The sequence below is a fragment of the Leptinotarsa decemlineata genome, unplaced genomic scaffold (assembly GCF_025532065.1).
Source record: "Leptinotarsa decemlineata unplaced genomic scaffold, Ldec_3_MD MMD2_tig00026336_RagTag_RagTag, whole genome shotgun sequence".
In the NCBI taxonomy this organism is placed as follows: domain Eukaryota; kingdom Metazoa; phylum Arthropoda; class Insecta; order Coleoptera; family Chrysomelidae; genus Leptinotarsa; species Leptinotarsa decemlineata.
Window position 1 is genome coordinate 6,694,408 of NW_027412692.1, and position 22,881 is coordinate 6,717,288.

The 22,881-nt window shown below is 34.5% G+C and overlaps 1 protein-coding gene across 28 annotated transcripts in view; it reads right to left on the minus strand.

Moving 5' to 3' along the window:
* The window catches only part of LOC111502284 (immunoglobulin superfamily member turtle), a 278,977-nt gene that overhangs the window by 81,869 nt on the left and 174,227 nt on the right, over nt 1-22,881 (minus strand). For 25 of the 28 annotated variants that reach the window (XR_012467466.1, XR_012467464.1, XR_012467467.1 and 22 more), the window contains one exon: nt 18,517-18,653. Coding sequence is in view for 23 of the 28 variants with exons in the window: in XM_074183329.1 (XP_074039430.1) it covers nt 18,517-18,653 (137 nt within the window). In the remaining 5 variants the exon portion in view is untranslated. The remainder of the gene's footprint in view (nt 1-18,516; nt 18,654-22,881) is intronic. The other 3 variants (XM_074183319.1, XM_074183317.1, XM_074183313.1) reach the window with 1 other exon arrangement.

Here is a 22,881-nt window from a genome sequence, read left to right on the forward strand (position 1 = left end):
TTTGAGGTTCAACTCAGTACACCTCGAACTTCATTGTTTGAAAACTCTTTCATCTGGAGAACTGCCTTTATGTGGAATAAACTTCCTGAGAACGTTTTTCCAAATGGTTTTAATCTCCAGCGATTCAAATCCAACGTGAATCGCTACTTTTGTATAGGTACCGCAAGGATTTTTCCGTAGTGCTCGTGTTTTGTCTTTGAAAAAACTCTTCACATTCGAGACTTCTTCATCTTTGATACCATCAGTTATTTGTTACTTCTTGAGCAGGTCTGAGCAGGTTTGAAGCTCATTTATTAGCCATATTGAAGACCGTTCAAATTTCTGAAACATTTTTCGAATGCAAATCTACAAAATATCACTGTGCCATCTGCATGGTGAAATCTTTCACACTCAAAGCTATCTTGACAAATGAAGGACTACTGCTGCAGAAAGGACCTAATTGAAAATAGTGCTGAAATAACAAGTGGTATTTTTTTTATAAAAAAAAGGTGAAACATTTTTGGTATTTCAGGAAATATACTCGTATATTCATCAGCTCACTGTTCACTGTTATATTTCTATAGTTTTCGAATTGCATTATGGAACATTTCAGAATAGATACTCCTACACACAAGTTGTCTCAGACTCTCGGATATAATAACCGTGTGATTTTTTTTCTAAAATGATCTTACATCATACCAACCAAATTATATCAAACTTGTTAAAAAAACATATAACCATTCAACTGACTACATTCACATCAAATCTATATAAAATTTTTGATTGCGGAAAAGCTGCCTGTATCCAACGATTATGGACATACAGGATTGCTTACTTACATATATCGCCACGTTAAACAAGCGACGAGCTGATGTGACGTAACACTGGTGACACTTTTAGTAGCCGCCATAAGAATGTGTGTTATTTTAACATTTTTTGAGGATTATTTCCGGACAGTATTACATTGTTTTTGTTTATTTTGATTAAATTTTTATTCAAATATACCAATTAGGTTTCGGAAACATTGAGTTTATTATTGTGAAATTCGTATTTTTTTGTGCTTCTGGACATTTTTTAAACTGATGTAACGAGTAGACGCCATATAAGACTCTGTTATTTTCTTCCGTTTTGAGGTTTGTTTTTTGCCATTGTAGAACTTATTTTTTTGTTTTTTGGAAATTTTCAAATTAAATTAAGGTAAAAATTGGAAATATCCATATTTTTGTAAGTAATAGTAATAATTGTCTAACCATTAAATAACCTTGTAATTTTTAGTTAAAATGCCTGGTCGCTTTTGTGCAGTGTCAACTTGCAAAAGCAAGTTGACTTTAAAGTGGTGTTACCGATGTTTCACTCTTTTCCTATTGCTAAGGATATGGTTTCCACAACTTTGCAAAAAGAATGGATTCGGCGCTGCAAAAGAGCGGATAAATTCACTCTCAAAAATGGATTGGAATGTTCCAAACATTTTACAGAAAATGATTATGAACGAGACTTTGGAAATTAATTGTTAGGTAAAAATTTACTCTAGTAATTTATTGCTTAAAATAAATATGGTTTTTTTATAGGCTTGTCTTTGCTTGGTAAATTAAAAAAAAACTGAAAAAGAGAAGATTTTCCTTTAAATATTATTTTTGAATTTCGCAAACTGAAAACAATTATTAGAATGAAATATAATAACTTACAGGCCGACAAAAATAGGTCACTCAAAAGAAGAAACAATTCTGACAATAGAAAAAAAATCGAAAATTAAATAAAGTAATACATTAGTCCTCTAAATTTATTTTTCTACATTCATGCAAAAAAAAATAATTCAAATAAATTTAGTAGATAAAGTAGTTCCTTTTTGCTCTAATGTAGTATTATAATATATTAAATTGTAGATTTATCAATTTCATTATTTATGGAACAAAGTTTAAGTTGAATCATTCTATCTTAATTTCTCATTTTCTCAATAAAAAATAAAAACCGTATCATGTATTTTCTGTCAGATAAATAAAAAAAGTTGTTACACCTATAAACAATTTATTACTTATATATATGGCCTAAGATGAAAAACAGAGGTTGCATCTTTTGATGCAACCAACTGATCTTCAGCCTTTCCCGTTTCAGTAAATGTTCACATTTATTTATTGTATCATTATGGGAATAAATACCTATTATTATTATTATCATTATTATTATTATATTTTTGATTATTAAGCGTTTATTATAAAAGATGACACAAAAAGTTATAAAAACAATTTTTTTAGATAATATTATTATCTAAAACAAAGTTCATTACAAAATTTTTGTGGGAGTTACAGTTTTCACGAAAATAATAAAAAACTGATGAAACCTCTTACTTTTAAAAAGGGCAAAATAGCTCGCCCTATCATTCACAAAAGAAAAATTTTTTACTTAGTATTAATCCATTTATATTAAGTAATTAATCCTATATAAAAATAATATTTCAATAAGGGATTTACATGAAATTTGTTTATTTTAATTTAAAAGTGCAGTACCGAATCAATCCAGAGTCACCACTGTTACGTCATGAGATCACGTGACGTGCCTTACAAAATCGCAAAAGTAAGCAATCCGGTATGTCCATAGTAGTTGGCCTGCATCACCAACTGAAATAACACTTTTCTCAGTTTCTTCAACCCGAATGTAATCATTTCAAACTTAAGACTCTGCCTCATGAATATAGTAAAAAACTAACTGTACTGTACTTGCGATTGCTTCAATGCTACTTGAGATTCAGTGCTTTAGTTTTTACTCACCAATACCCAATGAAGAGTGAGTGACGTAACCGTAGCCAAAATTACCCATTCAGTTTGCCAATCTATTATGAAGAAGAGATTAAAGTCATTTTCGAGGCGCATAACAAAGGGCCCCAATTAACACAGAACAATATCAAGCAAGCAGAGGAATTTTCCAGGCTCTGTATTGTGCACAAACAATGCATTAGCTTTTCGAACAACACAATGAAAAGCGATGTAAATTTGTTGACAAGGCAAAATTTGTTCAGAATACACAACCATATCAATGCAAAGAGTCGAATTTCGTCCCAGTATCTCATATATATAACAACAGACTCTTGGGGAAATATTGAGGAAGAAGGATGGGATTTGATACCGCATGAATATAACATCATCCAATATAATAAAAGCCAAATACAATTTGTTTTAATACAATGCTTTTTAAATAAAACATTACTATACAATTACTATTTATCTGAAATGATTGATCATTAAATAATTTTATTTGCTTTCGACATAGGTTGTAAACTATCCAGGAGAAATATGGAATGAAAAATTCGCTTATAAAATGACAATTTCATAACCGTATTTTATGTTCTGTACTACTGAACTATCATTCAGCTTGATGATATTTGAAAGTCAAAAAAAACAAACTTGAAATGAATTATATCAATATCCCCACAGAAAAAGTAAATATACTATTCATCAAGTTCAAAAGAACACAACATAATAATAAAAAAAAGAAAAATCAATTGAAATACTAGGTGTTTCAATTGTACTAAAGAATTGTTGCCGAGGTGGGTTGGAAATATTGAGTAAAATGGGTAATATAAATGACTTTGAGAGATTATAACGAGTTTCACCAAAACATTCATTCCAGATATGAAATGAAATAGGTGTTGAGGTTGGTGTCAGTTGTGGAGTTCATCCACATAAAAATTGCCACATTATTAGTGATACTACCGAACATACAAATTTGGATGCCGAGGTAGGTTAGAAATATTGAATGAAATGGGTGAGAGATTACACCGAGATTCACCAGAACAGTTATTCCAAAAATTAAATGAAATTGGTGTAAAAATTGTTGTGGGGTGTGGGGTTTATTCACACAACAATTGCTACATTATTACTACGATAAGTTGCCTTTTATGTTTCGGGATTTGGCAATACTAGTGTTGCAATCTGGCAACTGACAGCTCTATCGTAAAGTTGGACATTTTTGAGCTTATACGTACTCAGAACGTTTTATATACGCGCGCTACTTGTGTTGTTTACAGTAACTTGAAAGATTTACTTGGCCCAAAAATGGAATTAAAACGTGAACATTTTCATGCGATTATTTTTAACAACTTTGACGTAAATTAAATCAGCAACAGTGCATGGATGCACTTAATTCAATGAAGCTCCATCAAGGATCATACCAGATGGTATGGTGATTTCAATCATGGTCGTAGTTTACTCCAAGACGAATATCGTGAAGGTCGTCCAAAATCAGTTGTTGTTCCGAAAACCATTGATGCTGTGCGCGTACTGATATTGCAAGATCGTCATGTGATCTATCGTGAAATTGAGACAACCTTAGGCATTAGTGGAACCAGCATACATTCAATATTGCTTAAACATTTGACTGTCAAAAAAGTTGTTCGCGTTGGATCCCATACAATTTGTCAATCACTCAAGTCTCGTGTCGATTGGTCGAAGAAAATGCTCAAAAAATACGATCGCGGTGCTTCGAAACACGTCTATGACATCGTGACAGGTGATGAATCGTGGATTTACGCGTATGAGCCCGAAACTAAACAGCAGTCGACTGTATGGGTGTTTCAAAAAGAGCCAAATCCAACAAAAGTTGTTCGCGCACGAAGCACTTCCAAGCAAATGGTCGCCTGTTTTTTCGGAAAAACTGGACATGTCGCAACCGAGCCACTAGAACAATGCAGAACAGTCAATTCTGAGTGGTACACAAACATTTGTTTGCCAGTTGTCTTCCAAGAGATCAGGAAAACCAACCGCAGAAGACGGATCACTCTTCACCACGACAATGCGAGCTCTCACACATCGGCTTAAAAAACTGCATTTTTGAGCACCCAAAACATCGATTTGATGAGTCATCCGCCGTATAGTCCTGACTTGGCACCGAATGACTTCTTTTAATTCCCGCACGCATAAGTGTATAGATCTTTATGGGAAATATTTTGAAAAACAATAAAGTGATTTTCGATGATTAATATTTGTTTTTGTTCTCTAATCCCGAAATATCTCGTAAACTATTTAAGTTGATCACAGCATTACTAATATCTGTTGAGGTTCACGTTTTACTTTCCGAGTCAGTGTTTTTATTCTTGTTTGACGTTGGAAACTATAAATTTTAAAACAAACTGTAAGTTCAATTATTGAGTTTTACATTCACCAACATATTTTGGAGTAGGTAAATTCTAACGTTCAGATTGCGATTCATAATAATTGAATTTGCTCCTCTGTGATTGGCCTCGAAGATGGTGAGTTATGAATCTGGACAATTGTGATTGGTTCAAAGGTGTGAGTTATGAGATTATTACCTACTCACCTAACAAAAAAAATTAACATAATTGACGTTTTTCAAACTAGTCATCGATAAATTGATGCTTAAAAACACTCAGAATTCCTGAAATTTAGACTCTGCGGAAATGATAACCCGAATCTCATTCATTGAAAATTTTCTTCCGTCGCTGCACTAGATTTTCTTTTCCACGACCTTAAATCGCTGTCGACTTCGAACAAACTTGGGATCTTAATCAAACGGAATTAGTTTTAATCGCTCGGTCTGCCCGGTCAATAAGTAGGTCGAACTAAGGACAGAGGTCTTGGAGGAGATGGGACTTCTGGGATTTGAAAGATTTAGGTACAACAATTTACGACAGTTATGGCGTCGTTAGAGTGAAGAAGATTTCGACGAGGTTCGAAATCGGTTTATGATCGATACTGAAACGAAAGCTTAACTAACGTGTTAACGTCAATGAGAGTGCATGAAAGTACTGAAGAGCAATTAGCTGCTGCCACCGCAGAGAGATAGAGAGAGACAGATAGAAATCTACGCTAAAAACCACTACCGAAACAGAGAAAGTAATACACAGAACGGAACGAATCACTGGCGTAAATTAATAAGTTTCATTCTACTTCGAGGTATTTTGCATCTCTGTTGCTTAGTAAGTAAGGGTCGTTAAATCATTCGTTCTTAAAGGAACCATGATCAACAAAAATCCGTACTTTGTAACTTTGATAAGATTACCTCAAACTTTTTTATGGTTATATTGAAAACGTCATCGAAGAGAATGATCAAGAATCAATATTTTATGTAAGAATACAACATTGGATGTTCAAACTAATCAACAATACATATAATAACAGTACCAATAATAAGTGTATTCATACATGAATTTTGAAATTATAGGGTTGGAAATTATAGCACTCTAGAATAAATAAATACTCACTGAGACAGAACCTATGGAGGAGTGAATTATTAATAACTCACACATCCTAAGAATATATTCGTATTACAACTTAACGAGAAGATGTGAGAGATAATAATATAAAACAGTGAAAAAAATGTAAATTTATACAGTTTCACACATAAAGTTCGCGACATATGGAATTTCATTTTAATAATAGATATAATGAATATTTGACTTCGCATTAGTTTGTGCTTGAAAAATTAGTAAAAAACGGTCTTTTTCGGATTTGTACCAAACATGGTACAAAATTTCGTGATTTTAAATATTACAAGACTAATGCGACATGTCGGGAAGAGTATAGTGGGTAGGTACTGATCAAATCTAAATAAAATTTTCCTTTAGTAGGCTTTTGAAACAAATTTTTAGTTTTGGGTAAATTTTTGCATTTAATGAATCGAGATGATGCTTGTATTTTCAATCACCGGCACCCAGGAAGAAATATTCACTTTAATACCGCGGGAAGGACATTGAAAACATTGAAAAATCTGGCTCTGTGGACCATCGTTTCAAGAAACCACATAATTTAATAAAGTATAGTGAAGAAGAATAACTTAAATGGAGAAGAACATTTTATAATGGAGAAAAGAAAAGTATCACATGTTACCAATGAATAATTGGTCACAATGACATTAATAGTAATGAACTTTTTATATTAAGGAATATGAACGAGGTTTATAACATCCTAACAATAAATGACTGAAGTATGGGAGGCTTAGAGATTATATACCTACTAATTAAAATAAAAAAAACACATTAAAACGAATTCTAATTAAATATATCTTAACTGAACTGGGTAAGAAAGGAGAATCAGCTGTCAAACATATAAAGAAATAAAATCGAGATGACATGGAACAGTGACATGAGACCTGCAAACACAGAACACAACATACATGTCAACTCGTGTTCTGAGCAAACAGATCCCTTTTGGGATCTGTTTGCTCAGAGCTTGCTCAGAGCTTGTTACAGAGCTTGCTCAGAGCTTGTTACAATAATTCGTAAAAGTAATCCTATGAGTGTAAGTGTGAGATCAGTAAGGTTGGAAAAACAATTGTCCCGATCAGCACCACCATGCGAGACATCTATTGCCCATACATGGAATGAAGAAAAGGTGTTGAACAGCTGGAGCTGTTTAACAACTGTACAACCATACCAATAAAATGAAGAGAATAAGGGTTTATGAAAGATCAAGGCAGGGGAAATTTTATTAAAATTAAGGGAATCAAAAAACTTTTTGCAATAAAATTATAGGTACTTGTTCATTAAGAGAGATAACATTGGGGTTATTAATAGCAGAGTTGATTTAAAAATTTCAAGTGAATTGAGTAAAGTGCCTTTTTGGCAAATATCTAAATCAGAATCAATATCAAAACTATGGTTGTAATTTAGAATGTGATTAGAGAACGAACTTTTTGTGTTATAAATATCTGAGTGTAAATTTCTGAAATTATCAATTAGTTCAAAAACTCTTGTTTTTATTTTCCTACCACTTTGTCCAATATACTGGTTGTGAACAGAAAAGTATATAAACGCGATTTATGGGAGATGGGTACTTTATCTTTAGTATTGACTACCAATTTGCAAATAAGATCCATAGTATGAAAAGAAAAATTAATATCTTTACAGTACTGTCTGAGAATATTTAAAATATCTTGTGAAACTTTACTTAAATAGGGAATAGAACAATATTTGTTGTTACATCATTCTAATCATTCATACTCCTTATAGTGTTTGTAGTACCTCATATATTATAGCCCACTCAAGAAAATTATTTTGTTACGCCAGTGATTCAATTTTGTGATCGATAGTACAGTGAAGTATAGCACGTGATGCTGGTTTAAGACACATCTGAATTTATTGTGCGGATAAATGTCACTGTATTAGACTTGCTGTACAACATTGACCAATGAAAAATCAAGAAAGATCATGATCACGAGTACACTTGTGTGTTTCGAGTATGGAATGAAAGGCATGCATCTCCTCCAACAGCAGTAGAATAATGAAACTATGGGTAGGCTAGGTACAGCAAGATTATCGTTGATTTTTCAAATGGCCTCTTTCAATTTTTGTTTGGAGGTGGTTGACAATGTTTCATGGTGAATTTTACTGGTTCGGACTTCCATTGTCTAATATGATATGAATTGAATTGAAATCGCTGAAAGAATCTGTGAAAAATAAAAAAGGTCAGCTGAAGAAATAACAACTATATTAAGCCAAAAAACTGAAATTACAATGGAATACAATACAAGCAACAACCAAAAACCATCAGTCGACTAAGAGAGGAATCGTGAAGACTCTACTAGACCGTGCTTTCGAGCTGTGTAATACAAAAGAATGTCTCAAAAATGAACTAGGCATCATCAAAAATGACCTTCAACGGAATGGTTACTCCAAAGTTATGGTGGAACAGGCTTTAGCTGGAAGACAGCAAGAGTTCCACAAGGAAGAGAAGCTGCCACAACCAGTACTTGTACTTCCCTACATCAGAGGATTGTCGGAAAGGATAAGAAGGATTGGGTCCAAGTATAACATCAGAACCTGTTTCAGACCTGGGAAGACTATCCGTAGCAGCCTCACGAAAACCAGGCCACCAAAAGTGGACTGCGACTCCAAGAATTGCATTTACCGGATACCCTGCGAGTACGGAGAATCATACATCGGTGAAACTAAGAGGCCATTGAAAGTTCGAGGAGAAACCAGCAAATAAGGAATATCAGAACATGTTTGGACTCATCAACATAACATCAAGTGGACTCAATCTGAAATTACCACATGGAGGAACACTGGTTCAGGAGAAAATTCAAAGAAGCAGCATATATATTGTCCAACAACGCATTCAGCCAATCTAGCGTAGATATACGCAACATATGGAAACCTCTAATCAAGCGGAACACGACCAACTTCCGCCAAACGGTCATCTTCCGCTAAAACCGATGAAGCGGAAAGGGGGGATAGGTGAAAGCACTCGAATGACCTATAGAGAGTCAGATCTCTGAGGAATAAGTCCAGTTATCACCCGAAGACGATTGTGGATACTAACACTCGAAACGTCGTGAAGTAACTTGGTTTGAAATCTTTTTAATTTTCATTTCTTGTTAGTAATTTTTCAATTTTCATCTCGTGTTGATAGTTCAATTTTTTTGATTTTTTGGTTGTTGCTTGTATTTAAGTTCATTGTAATTTCAGTTTTTTGGTTTAATATAATTGTTATTTTTGCAGCTGACCTTTTTTAATTTTTTACAGATTCTTTTAGGGATTTCAAAACAATTCATACCATATTAGACAATTTAAGTCTGAACTAATGAACCTCTTTCAAATTCACAAGGGTTCAGCTCAGAAAAACATTTCCTTTATGAACGAGAATTATGACATCTCAATCTTCCCCTGTCAGTGATAGGTGAAGTTGAAATTTTCAATTTGATTCTGGAATAGTATTACGAGTGGCATTTGAAAAAACAATGAATTCAAAGCTATACAAACACTAAGCAAATTAATTTATTTGTGAATACCAAACCTCATTAAATCGTATAGATCCTAAAATTTTGGAATCTGAACATAATTTTAAATTCGTAACGGAATCTAATAAATAAGTAGTAAATGTATGAAATAGAACTTGCTTATTACTAAAATTTGTAGAGAGTGTAAATGAAAATTATTTCAATGGTCTATAACTAATTTTTATTCCACTGTATACAATGAAAAATTTCTTTCGACCTCGTATAATTCAAACGTATTTCCAGCAACGTTCTGATATTACAGAGAACAAAAAGCATCAATATCAATGTTCATCAATATCAATATTCGACAAACAAAAACGAAACTGGATATTCCCTCGACAAAACACACAAATGTAACAAGGGATGATGAAAAACAATCGATTGACAATGATAACACAACTCTATCGATCTGCTCTCTGTATCCCAGTTAGCTGTGAATTCGCATTCACTGTGGCCAATCACAATCAAATAAAAAAACCAATTCAATTACGGGAGGTGTCTGAGTGGTTGTGGAACTTTTGACACCTCCAAATCAAAACAGTAATTTCTAATTTTAAAAGTAAATACCGTAACGACGTTAACAGATTATTGCATGGTATTAGTTACCTTGGTTAGATCATTCAGCAGCACGTATGACAAACGTTCTCAAGAATAGATGAGTTTTAATGTTTCAGTTCCAATACTTAATAGCACTATGGATGAATTATATCATTTCATCATATTATTTGAAATAATGATGCATCGAATTGAGATTGTATTATGAATACATCTACAAATGACAAAATGGTTTTCATTGTCACTGATTTGGATTTTTGGAATTTCTGCCTGACATTTCCCTTACAAGAGTGGCTAGCTTTTTTACAGGTTTATAAATCCTGGATTACTATCCGATGACTGAAAATTATGGTTTCGTACTTCATTCGATTCCAAGGTCTCTCGAAAGTGTTCTAGTTCTTCCTCTAGATGCTCTGGTTCACATATTCTTTGAGCCCGTTCCGTTAGAGTGGAGGTGACTCCACTCTTCTAGCTAGGATGGTGGTTCGATAGTGCGTGTTCGTGGGTTTTCGGTACACTTTGTGGATTAGCGTAGCACCACATGAAATCCGCTGATCTTGTTCAGTCTCAATGGTGAACTTGATGCTTGGGTGTTGAGCATTCTATTGGTCTCGGAAAAGGTTCAGAGCGTCTCTTTCATGTTTACAGATGACGAAGGTGTCATCCACGTAACGTAGCCACAAGGTCGGTTTTTATTCAAAGGTGTCGATTGATTTCTCTTAAAACGTTCCATGAAGTAAGCTGAGTGGACTTCCCATCGCCACGCCATCTAGTTGCTCATAGAAGTCTTCCTCGTGAGACTGCTCTGAAGAGTTCGACGATATTACTCGGAAACACGTGGACAAAGAGTCTTCCAGTGGGAGATTGGTAAACAAGGGTACAACATCGAAGCTGACCAGAATATCCGTCGGCTCCAGCGTTGAGTCCTTAATTTTACCAACGAAGTCCGTCGAATCCTTGACGTAGGAGTTTGTCTTTCCTACATGAGGCTGGAGTTGCGTGGCTAGATGCTTCGCCAGGTAGAAGGTCAGTCAACAACAGTTGTTACCAAGATGATCACTTCCACGATATCTAGTCTGTATCTGTAGATTAGGAAGGGTGAGTGTAGATCCAAAGCACTTAGGCCAAGTGTTACCCATTGTACATCCTCCCAAGGAGTTGTTCTCCTAGGTCATCGTCCATCCTGTCCTTTCCAGGAAGGTGGACAGGTCTGTGGACCTGTGGACAGGTCCTTTATATCGGCCGGTGTAGACCAAGACCCGCCGAACACACACTCGCACACATTCGCATAAGACATGCCTGACTGTTTCATCTTCCTGTTCACACATCCTGCATAGAGGTATGTCCACTAGTCCCATATTGTGGAGGTGTTTCCTTAGTTGACAGTGGCTAGTCCAAAATCATTTTGTTACGCGTAGATTTTTCCTGGTCATCGCCAGATATTTCTTCGGCCCAAGCTTCCCAGGGTCGCCCAGGGTGATCCTGGCAAGACTGCATCCTTTGATTCCATCCCATCTTTTTAGGGATTGAGCAAGGGTGTGATGTTTGGCTACTTCCGCAATTTTCGAAGTCATCAGGCCGTAGGTGCCACTGGGTCCTGAAATTCTTAGTCCAGTCGCTTCCTTGGGTAAAGATTAGGCAAGGCGATTACCTTTAGTCCTGTCGTTCCCTTCAATCCACCTCAGGATAATGTTATTATCTACCGAGGCTTCAGCTAAATCTTGGTGGCACTCTACTATCAGTGCAGATTGTTATGTTTCCACGATACCTAATATTCAAAGAGAAAATTGGAGCACCGGCAGAAATTTGAAGCAAAATAACATCAATCGTGCCATTTTCCAAGCATCAAGAGAGTACATGAAAGAAATCGAAGTAAAAAAAAAGAAAATTCATATTTTCGAAGAGAATTGAAAGACATTCATCGCTCACAATATATACTGTTTACATTAGGTGTTATTGGCGAATAGTTTTTCAAATTATAAACATTTTTAACCAGTGATTGAGTTGATTGAAAGTTCTTCAATCGAGAATCTTGACAGTAACACGCAGACAAATTTCTGGAAGAATCCTCGAATAATTATGGAAAGAACACATTATTCACCCATTTCGGTTCAATTTCCGTTTCACCTCACTTAATATAGTTTCGCTAAAACCAAACTGACATTCCTGGCGTTAATAATGCTAGCTCTTCCATTCTCATCCTCATTTCAGTCTGATAATCATTTTGAATGAATTTCCACAGATAAAAGCCAAACACGAGCACTCCGGATAGGAGAATAATGGAAAAATATCGATAAAACGCGAAGGGTTTTCATTGAAAGCTCTTGATAATAAAGGCTGATATTAATTTTTAACTCGATCAAGTGAGCTATCGAACAAAAGCGAGTCGATATACCGGGGCCAAAGCAGAAAAATAAAATATAGGCGTAATGAAGTTAGCTTCTGACGTGTAGTGTGTGAAGAGCAGTTGGCAATGGATAAAAGGGAGATGAAGCTTGGAATAGAAATCCGAAAACGTTATGAGAATGCGAAATTATCATCACTCTTATGTTCAGAGGAATCCAATATTCTTTTATAGAAGTGGAATTTATGCTTCTATATCGTATCTTCAGAGTTTTGCAAATAAAGTGGAAAGAAGCGCCATTTCTTTTATTTCTGAAGTTTCTGTTCGTCAAATCCAAATGGTTCTCGAAGAAAACAAAGAACGCAGAATTTGAACGCTATGCTCTCTATATTTATACAATGAATTGAAGTATATACTTGACAATATTGACAAACTGTCTATTTTTATATAAATATCATTATCAGACAGAGCTTGTAAACAAATATAAAAAGACCTAATCTCAGAGATGGAACAGTAAAAAATGTCTAGCTGACAACTTGTAGAATTGCATTTGACACATGTTTTGTAGAGATGAACGTTTCAGAATATTTGTTGTGTTGGCAGATGAAAAAAATTAACCACCCTAGAGGTTGTTTTAGTTTTTGCAGAATATGTGGGTCAATAATTAAATTATTAATCAGTTTAAAAAGAAAAATTGTGGAGTGACAACCTCGACGGCAACTCAATCTATTTATAGATAGATATATTTATTTGACAACTTTACACTTGAATGTTTGTTGCAAGTCAGTAAAATATACATAGAAAAAGAAGAAAAAACTATTCACAAGTTAAAAATATTGAATCATAAATTGTGAATAAAATGAAAGATAATTACACATTACAATAATCAGTCTAAAATTTTTGAAAGTGTCAACAAACAAATATTATGTATAAACATGAGCTTCACATATCAGATGAAATAAAATCAAATCTAAATCGGCATAATTGAAGTACTTAAATAATCCTGAGTACTATAAAAACAGTTTTCCAGGAAAATAGTTCTGACTCTGTTTTTGAAGGAGCTTTGTTTGAGCACTTTGAACGAATTAGGAAGATGATTGTAGAGAGTGATATTCAATGAATTTCAAGTAATTGACTATATATGAATACCGATGGTAGTGGTAGTACACCAATTTTTTTGAAAAGTGGCTTACAGTTTTGTGGAGTAAGAGGAATTACCCCACAAAACAATGCCATAATTCATATGTGAGTGAAACAAAGCCAAATATGAACTTCTCAGGGCGTCAAAAGACAAAACTCTATTTAGCTGTTGAAAAGCAAATATACTCTTACACAGTTTCTTACTCAGTTCAGCAATGTGTGCATACCATGATAAATTCCGGTCGAAAGTGAGTCCCAGTAGTTTGGCAGTATCATCGCCATTTTCAGTGGTTTCAGAATTTGATGTCGTAAACAAGACCTTCTGGGTCTTGCTTTCATTTAATTTCAACTGATTTGTTGTGAACCACAGAGACGCCTGTCTCAGAGTATTATCAGTAATTAATGGTAATTTGATTATGTTTTTCTGAGACGTTATTAGAGTTGTGTCATCTGCGAAAAGAACACATTTACCTGATGACATAAAATAACTGAAGTCATTGAAATATATCAAGAATAGTAATGGTCCCAGAACGGATCCCTGCGGTACACCATTCTTGATAGTTTTATTGTCAGGCATGTTTCCATTCCTACACACAGATTGGGTTCTGTTACATGAGTACGACTGAAATAAACTGAGTGGTAGCCCCCTCACTCCATAAAACTCTGACTTTTTGAACAGAACATCGTGCGAAACGCAGTCGAATGCTTTAGAGAGATCACACATGATTAATATCACATGTTCACCTTTCTCAAGACCCTCGATAACCAGACTCACAGTTTTTTGAATTGAATCTGTTGTTGATCTACCCGCTCTGAATCCGTAATGATCTTCACTAAATAATTTGTTATTAATAAAAAAGTTCATGAGTCTGTTCTTCAAAATAATTTCAAAGATTCTTCCCAAAACGAGAATGATTGATATTGGTCTATAGTTAACAACCAGAGACCTGTCTCCTTTTTTAAAAAGAGGCAATACCTTTGTACATTCAAACATGTCTGGAAAACACCCTTTTTGTATACACGAGTTGAATAAAAATGTCAATTGCTTCAATTATACCCTTGATAATTGCACTGTTCATACCGTAAACAACTAAGCAAGAAGAATTTTTCAAGGATATCACTGGATCAATTAGGTATTTCTGATGGCGTTACAGGTTCAAGAAAGAATGAAGAACATGATGATTTAGCACCATTAGGTAAATCATTTGAAGTGAATTAGACTTCGGGTAGTTCTGAAATAACATTTTCTGCTATATTAATGAAGAATTCATAAAAATATTCCCGTTTATATCACAAGTTTGGTTTTGTCTAGGATTTCTATTCAACTCATGATTTATAACTTGCCAAGTACCTTTTTGTTTATTATCAGAGTTTCTAACAAAATCACTATATGACTCTCTTTTTACATTTTCAAGTTTTTTTCTATATTGCTCACGAAATAGTTTGAATGCAAGAAGATATTCCTTGCTTTTGGTGGTATCACAGATAGTTTTAATGTAACTGAGATTTTCTCTCATTTGCCGCAAGTCATCATTAAATCATTTTATTCTTGTTTTCCCTTGTCCAAAAACTTGTTTCATTGGAAAACATTGGTCGGCATAATGTGAGAGAGTTTCTAAAAATTGTTTACAAACTCTTTTAAATTTTGTATACTACTGTTCCCATTTATATTCATTCCGTGTTAGGAATCACACGTTAAAAGATATATGATGGAATCGGCCGATACTTGATGAAAATCCATAACTAACGTATTCCAAAAACACTTTATTGTGAGATTTTCACTAAATTGTTTTACAAAAACGCAACACGTGTTTCGCCATACAATGGCTTCATCTGGCGTGTCTTTCAAGTAATTCTACACATTCAATACTAAATATATATATAGTTTATGGAGTACCTGAAATCAAAGTACCTGTAAACGAAGTACCTGAATTTTAAGTAGCTGATATTTTACCTGAGTTTCTAACGAATTAAATTACCTGCACTTATGTTCCATTTTTTGTAAAAACAATTTAGTGAAAATCTCACAATAAAGTGTTTTTGGAATACACGTTAAAAGGTAAGACCTCGTTAGTCTTTAGTTCGCACAAGTTTCTCAACGTCTGAGAGTTGTCGTTCGTATGGAGGCGGCAGCTGATTAACGGAAAAAGAGATTTTAAACAGATTTAAACAGATTTAGATTTGAATTTGGTAATATTTTTATCATTAATTTGTTTTCTCCATATTTTTTCAGATGCATCACTATCGGCTAGTAAACTTATATATTGACCATAGTGATCTGACAGGCATTATTCAATTATACCTGTTTTGAAGGAATCATTTTCAAGATCTGTCAAAATAGTATCTATACAAGTTGAAGAATGTGTAGAAACTCTGGTATATTTACTTATGGTGACCTCAATATTGAAAGAATTTAGAAGACAAATCAATTCCTGTAGTTCACTTGACTTCGAATTGAAATTCACATTGAAATCTCCACAGAAGAGAATTTTCTGACACGAGGATATATATTTCATCAATAGGTTCTCCAAGTTATACAGAAACTGTTCATAATCCCCATTACCTGATCTATAACAAGTGATTATTAATAATTTAAGAGAAATAATCTCAATACCACAAAATTCGGAATTCATTTCGCTATTGAAATCATCACAATCAATAACCCTATATCCCAAATTTGATTTAATGAAAATAGATACTTCTCCGTGGTTCCTAGAACTTCTACAAAAATAAGACGCCAAAGAATAATCATTAATATTAACGAGTGTAAGAGTGTTTGTTTGTAACCAATGTTCAGATAAACAGATCACTTCAAAGTTTACATTTTCTAAAAAACAATTTAACTGATTTATTTTATTGGAGAGACTTTGAACATTTAGATGAAATATAGATAAATTGTTTGGTTTCGAGGGAAACAAACTATTACAAGCAACTTCAGATTTGACCGAAATTCCTTTCTCAACTATGGAAAATAGTCAAAAATAAACCTTATGAACGCAAGACGCGATGTGATATAGGATAACCAAAACCTTCAGATGTTCATCTAATAAAAACATTGAAAAAACAATATACAATGAGATTTCTACAACTGAAATCATATGTAAGAAATTGAATACTTCCGGCCATAGCGTGAGCTGCTGTGACAAAACTCTTTAGAATTAGATAAAGAAACTAGGATTTACATTTAAAATAATAAACAAACGTCAAGCAGTTATGGAAAGCAGAAGAAAAGTGGAATTGTGTAAGAAATACTCAGAAGAAATAACTAAATATAGACAAGTACCACGGCAAATTTTCTATTTGGACGAAACTTGGTATGTCACTCACGACACAGTTTCGAAAGGGTGGACTGATGGTTCGAGAATGTGTACGCCTAACATGCTTGCAAACAAAAAATCGCGACTAATCATTGTGCATTGCGGAGTAAGTGAAGGATGGGTTCCGAATTCTTTGAGATTATGTGTGAAAAAACTTGAGGACTACTACGAGTATGTTGGCTATCATAAGAACATGGAAGCTAATATTTTCGAGGAATGGTTTGAAAACACATTGATCCCAAATTTGGATGCGAATAGTGTAATAGTTCTTGACAACGCTTCCTATCATTCGCGACAGCTCATGAAAATACCGATTAAAAGGTCGAGGAAAGATGAAATACAAAGTTTTTTAATAAATGAAAATTTGTATTTTGAAGATTACTATACCAAAAAGCACATACTTTAAATTTTACAGACAAAAACAGTTGAAAAAGTGTATGCCCTTGAGAGTATTGCTGAAAAGTATGGACATACCATACTGAGACTTCCTCCCTATTTTTTGGGTTCTCAATCCCCTTGAGTTGATTTGGAAAAAATTGAAACAAATCATGAGTCGTAAAAATAATTTTCCAAAATTTGATGAGAAGGTAATATAGCTAGTTAAAGAAGAAGTATCTAATATTACCGAAGAAGACTGGCAGAAAAGGATCAAAAAAAGTAATTTTAGTTGAAAAAGACTATATGGAGATTGGATACTTCCATGATTTAAATGACGACAGTGATAATGAAACAGAGAATGTGGAAGAATGTGCTTTCGAAGAAAGCAGAAATGATTATTGAATAATGATCTTAGTTAGCTCCCTAACTATATTATTAAAGGAGAGCTGTTGTAAGGTAAGTTGCACTATATCGTTTACTTGAACTATACCTATCTATTGTAGCTTTGAACGAAATGATGTATTTTTGTATCTTTTAATAAAATCGCCAGGAAAGTTTCTCAGATTTCAGTTCACCTTATTTCCATCTTCATAAAATAGCATGAATGCACTCATAATATCTTTCATATACCTAAATAACTGAATTACTCCCCCTTTGTAATAAAAAAGTTTTTATAAATATTTTATGAGGTTGTGAAATTCAGAAAATATTTCAGAAAAATCATCTTACCACTCGATAAAAGTAATCAAGTCGCTACCATTCTTTTAACGATTGTCATACGGGCTTCGATATTTACTTAAATCTATCGATAGTAGTACCATGCAATGCATCTCCTCTAAGCCTTGCGAAACCACAAACTAGTTACGAAATAGTTTTCATGAAACATCAACGCTTGAAGACATATTCAGACTACTTTGTCCGTATTTAAAAACCCTCGTAACCAGTTCTTTGTGCAAGCATAAAAGTAAAAGTGGTTCCGCAAGGATCAAACCTAGGGCCAGTATGGGCCCAGCCTGTCTTAATATCCGGGGCCACCACCGTCACAGTAAGAGAGCAGAGGGTGTGAAATCCTACCGTGTCGCCTACCTTCTTCTCCCATTGCAACACGAACGGCACGGGGTGTCCCTCAGGGAACTCCACGTGGCAATTGAACACCACCGACTCACCGAGTATTGCAGTGATGTGGACTGCATCTTCTTGAATACAGTGAACTGAAATATAAAGAATGGGTGAGACTAAGGTCAACAAGACTTGACTGATGTTAGAAGTTAAATTTCCATATTTTTTGTTCAATGATGAAAAGAGGTCAAAAAGTTTTTTTATCGAAATTCACTCTTAAAGTTGTAAAGTTTCAATCTTCTTCTGACTCCATTGCAGAATATAGGTTAGGTTTGGTCCACAGTGTATGGGTCTTTAGAATATAGAATATTGGCAGAATAATAAATAATCAACTGAGAATGTATGTTAACCTACAAAATATATTCGAGGTCAATAAGCGTTCTTCTGACTTTTTCGCAGAATATAGGAAGGATAATAAATAATCAACTTAGAAGTTATTCCAACCCACACAATATATTACTCAGTTCCAGGAGTGGTTGAAGCCATGATACATCGCCACTAGAAACAGTGCATAATGTAACTGAAACTGAAGATGCGAATAAAGTAACAATCTAAGTTCTCTTGGACTATTCAAACGCATTCGATACTACTGAACATACAATTTTGTTAACTATTTTGGTCAGCCCATAAGCCCAACTACTTCGAAGCCTATTGAGGTTGACTATCCGTCTCTAGAAATTTCCCTACCTCGGTACTGCCAAAAAGATCCAGAGCGTATCGCTCACCAACTACTGACATTTGCCAGTCTTCCCTAATAAGCCCCCGTCACTGTTTTCGTTTATTTCACGTACCCAGTCATTTTGCAATAATTGTCCGTTGTCTTATCCATTTAGTCCAAGTCTCCAGAAAACACTGCAGCCTCTTGGGCTCATTGCGTTTATTCTCCCATCTTCTGATGACACCCATTCCATCAGGCTGGACGTTATTTCGTACGTCCATATATTGCCTGCCTACTATAATTCAGTGCCTCACATTCGTTGCATTATCTGCAGCTGAGGTCTCCGTTGTACAGCCCCATTTTATTCAAGTGTCCTCTAAGCGGACAATGACCGGTTAGTAACCCTGTAATTATTCTGAGCCGATCTCTACTATATTGAAGTAGTTCTTCGGTTCTTTTCTCGGACGGTTTCCTAATGAAGGTTTCTTGCCAGGTACTTTTAATAAAAAGGTTACAATGGTTCAATATCGGTGTTTCAGATTCTCTGAGTCAATTATCAAGTTTTTCTATTTTACATGTCGATACCGGACATCTATTTCTTTCCACTATCATCTCTGTACTTGCCACCATATTGTTACGTTTTTACCCATAGGTTTGACAATAATTAACCACACTTCACGAATGAATTCAACAATATTACAACCTTAAGGAACTCTTTGGAAGCTGAAGAAACGATCCTCGAACAGACGCGGCGTTCTAGAAATTTTGAGAGAGACGCAAGTTGGACTGACTAAGTCGTAGTTGATCGAAGAAGACCAGCGCCGGCTTCCGTTATTTTTTCAGGAGATAATTTACAGCAATATTTAATTTTGTAACCGGAGTGAATGAAGCAATTAGTTGATTATCTGTATAAATTGTATAGATCATTTTGGCTACATATGTAGCCATATACAGTGCAGTTTTGTAAAAGCCAAATGGAATAAATTCATTATTTCGGTTACTGTACATATTTAAAAAAATTCGAAACACGTCAAATGTAAATTATAATTTGACATTCTTCAACGTAAAAATACCACTCCCCTTCAACCCCCTTCGAATGACTGGTACAACCCCCAATTTTTTGAATAGGAATTATAGGTTTGTGATATATCGCGTGAAAGGTCTCTTTATTCTCTATTCAAAAATGTTATGGCTTTCAAGTTTATTGCAACAATTGAGATAAAATTAATTAAAATCATGTGGTTACCGAAATTCGATAAAATACACTTAAAAACTAAAATGTAATGCAAAACGTAATGAAATGTAGAATACGAAACAGAACTATGGATGTTAACGAAGTAGATGTTCAAAATGTTCACCGAGAACGACTTGGCAATATCCCAATCTCAAATAAAACTGTCTTCCAACATTATTCAACATGTCAGGCGTGGCTGACCTAATCGCAAGCGTCATTCGTTATTTTAAGTCATTCAAATCTGAAGGTTTCGTTTTGTACACATTGCTCTTTACATATACAAAAAAAAAGAAATCTAATGATGAAAGATCAGGTGATCACACTGGCCATTCAATCGATCTTCGCCTCCCCATCCACCGATTGGGAAATGTTGTATAGAAGTATTGCCGGACATTAACTTGGTAATGCCGTGGTGCTGAAACCATATCGTAATCACTGGAACTTGAGGGTTCCCTGGATCAGGATATAAATTTACTAAATTTGAAATGTCATCATTTCGAAGTAGTGCCAAATAATTATCGCCATTCAAGTTGCTCTCAATGAAAAAGGGATCAGTGGTATGGTTTCCTACAAACCCAAACATGAACCTTTGGAGGGTATTCATCAGAAACCATAACGTCTTCGAAATGGATGATATTGTTATCCAACTTGTCCATCATTTGCTCATAAAAATAAGTTCTTCTATCAAAATCGTCTTCCACTTTATAGAGATGAATTTTATTATCTTTCAGTATGTTTACTATCGATGTATGGCTAACATTGAATGTAATGGATGCCTGTCTACTCGATGTATATGGGTTTTTCTCAAACTTAAGCATCACATCTAATTTGAGTTCATCACTCATTGCATTAGCAGCTACTGCTTTTTTATCTGCCCCAGATGACCAAGCTGGCGAAACTGTTTCTCTATTTTACTTAATGTTCCTTGAGATATGGGTGGTAAATTAGGAAATTTCTCATAAAATGGGCGAGGTACTTCCTGTTTTGTTCGGGTTTTATCTCCGTAACCGATCATATGTAAAACTGTTATTTTGTGCATTTCCGTTAATCTAACCATTTGTCAGACTCGAAGTTAACGAACTTTAAACTTGAGCCAATATACAGACAACTAATGTTGTAACATACAAAACAAGTTGACAAGGCGTTCTCAACTAACGTTGCCACGGAAATTATTTAGAGTTTTCTAAAGGATAGCATCTAAAAAGAACATTGCATTGGTTTTTGATTAATTTCTTATTACCAATACCTCAATATGAAATAAGTTTTGAGTATATTGCCAATAAATTATGGGTGTAATTTATCGAATTTCGGTAACCAGTTTGAAAACTATTTATTGAAATAATTAAAGACCAGTACAGTCCATGACAAGTACACTAGGAACAAGAGAAGGTGTTTTTTTTTTTCAAATCCTCATCTGTGGATTTCTTGCTCAAGAATTCATTTTTTGAATAAAAGCAATTTCTCGATAGAAATACTTGAAATTTTTGCTTGGCTTTAGATACAATGAGTCAGCCGTCTTGTAACAACTGGTGAATGTTAAATGAATTACAATTCAAGGAGTTTTCTCAGAATTTTTCTCAATAAATCATCTGATCGTGTGAGATAGTTATGGATATCACATTGCGAGGTAAACACTTCAAGTCACGGCCACGTCATATTTCACCAAAACGTCAGCGCTCTTACAATAGTTAAAATGTAGCGTATGAGTTCGGTGAGTTATTGAAGAAGTAGAAGACAATATAAATACAGTGGAACGCGTTTCGCATCACTCATCTGAAGATAACTAGACCTGCAATAGATCATCGCTCATTGCGACATCCACCTCCGTGATACAACTACATTAACAGACTGTCAGCTCTTGCAACGTCGGAAATTGCATTTAGCCCGATCCTAATGCATCATAAGCGAGTTATTCGACATAAAATGTCCAAAGCAGATAGAGCAGATTTTAGTATACACACATGCATCTGATGTGACAAGACATGGGTCAGAGTTTCAAACTCGAAACATTCAGTGTTAATCAACTGAAATGCGGGCTGCATTTTATATGATTCACGTTAGCTTTTGATGCTTGAGCTTGTCATAAAGTTTATAACGCAGAATAATAATGTCGAATAGCCATACGGACATGACTAGTTGATAGCTCTGGTTGTTTCATATTTGGTCATATTCCCTCCTTGAATATCGATAGTTTTTGATTATTTCAATTACAGAGGTCGAGAGTATTCATTCAACAAGTTGGAAGACCTTATAGGGAGTAACCTTCTCGACTTCTTCACAATGTGAAAGCCGATAGTATTTTAATGGCGCAGTAGGTAAGATTGATACATATTGGGAACTCTCAATATTAATAGGTCTCAATCATGAAATAAAGTTCATATATTTCCTCTGTTTACATCTATTACTTAGGTATAAGTCAAACATCTGA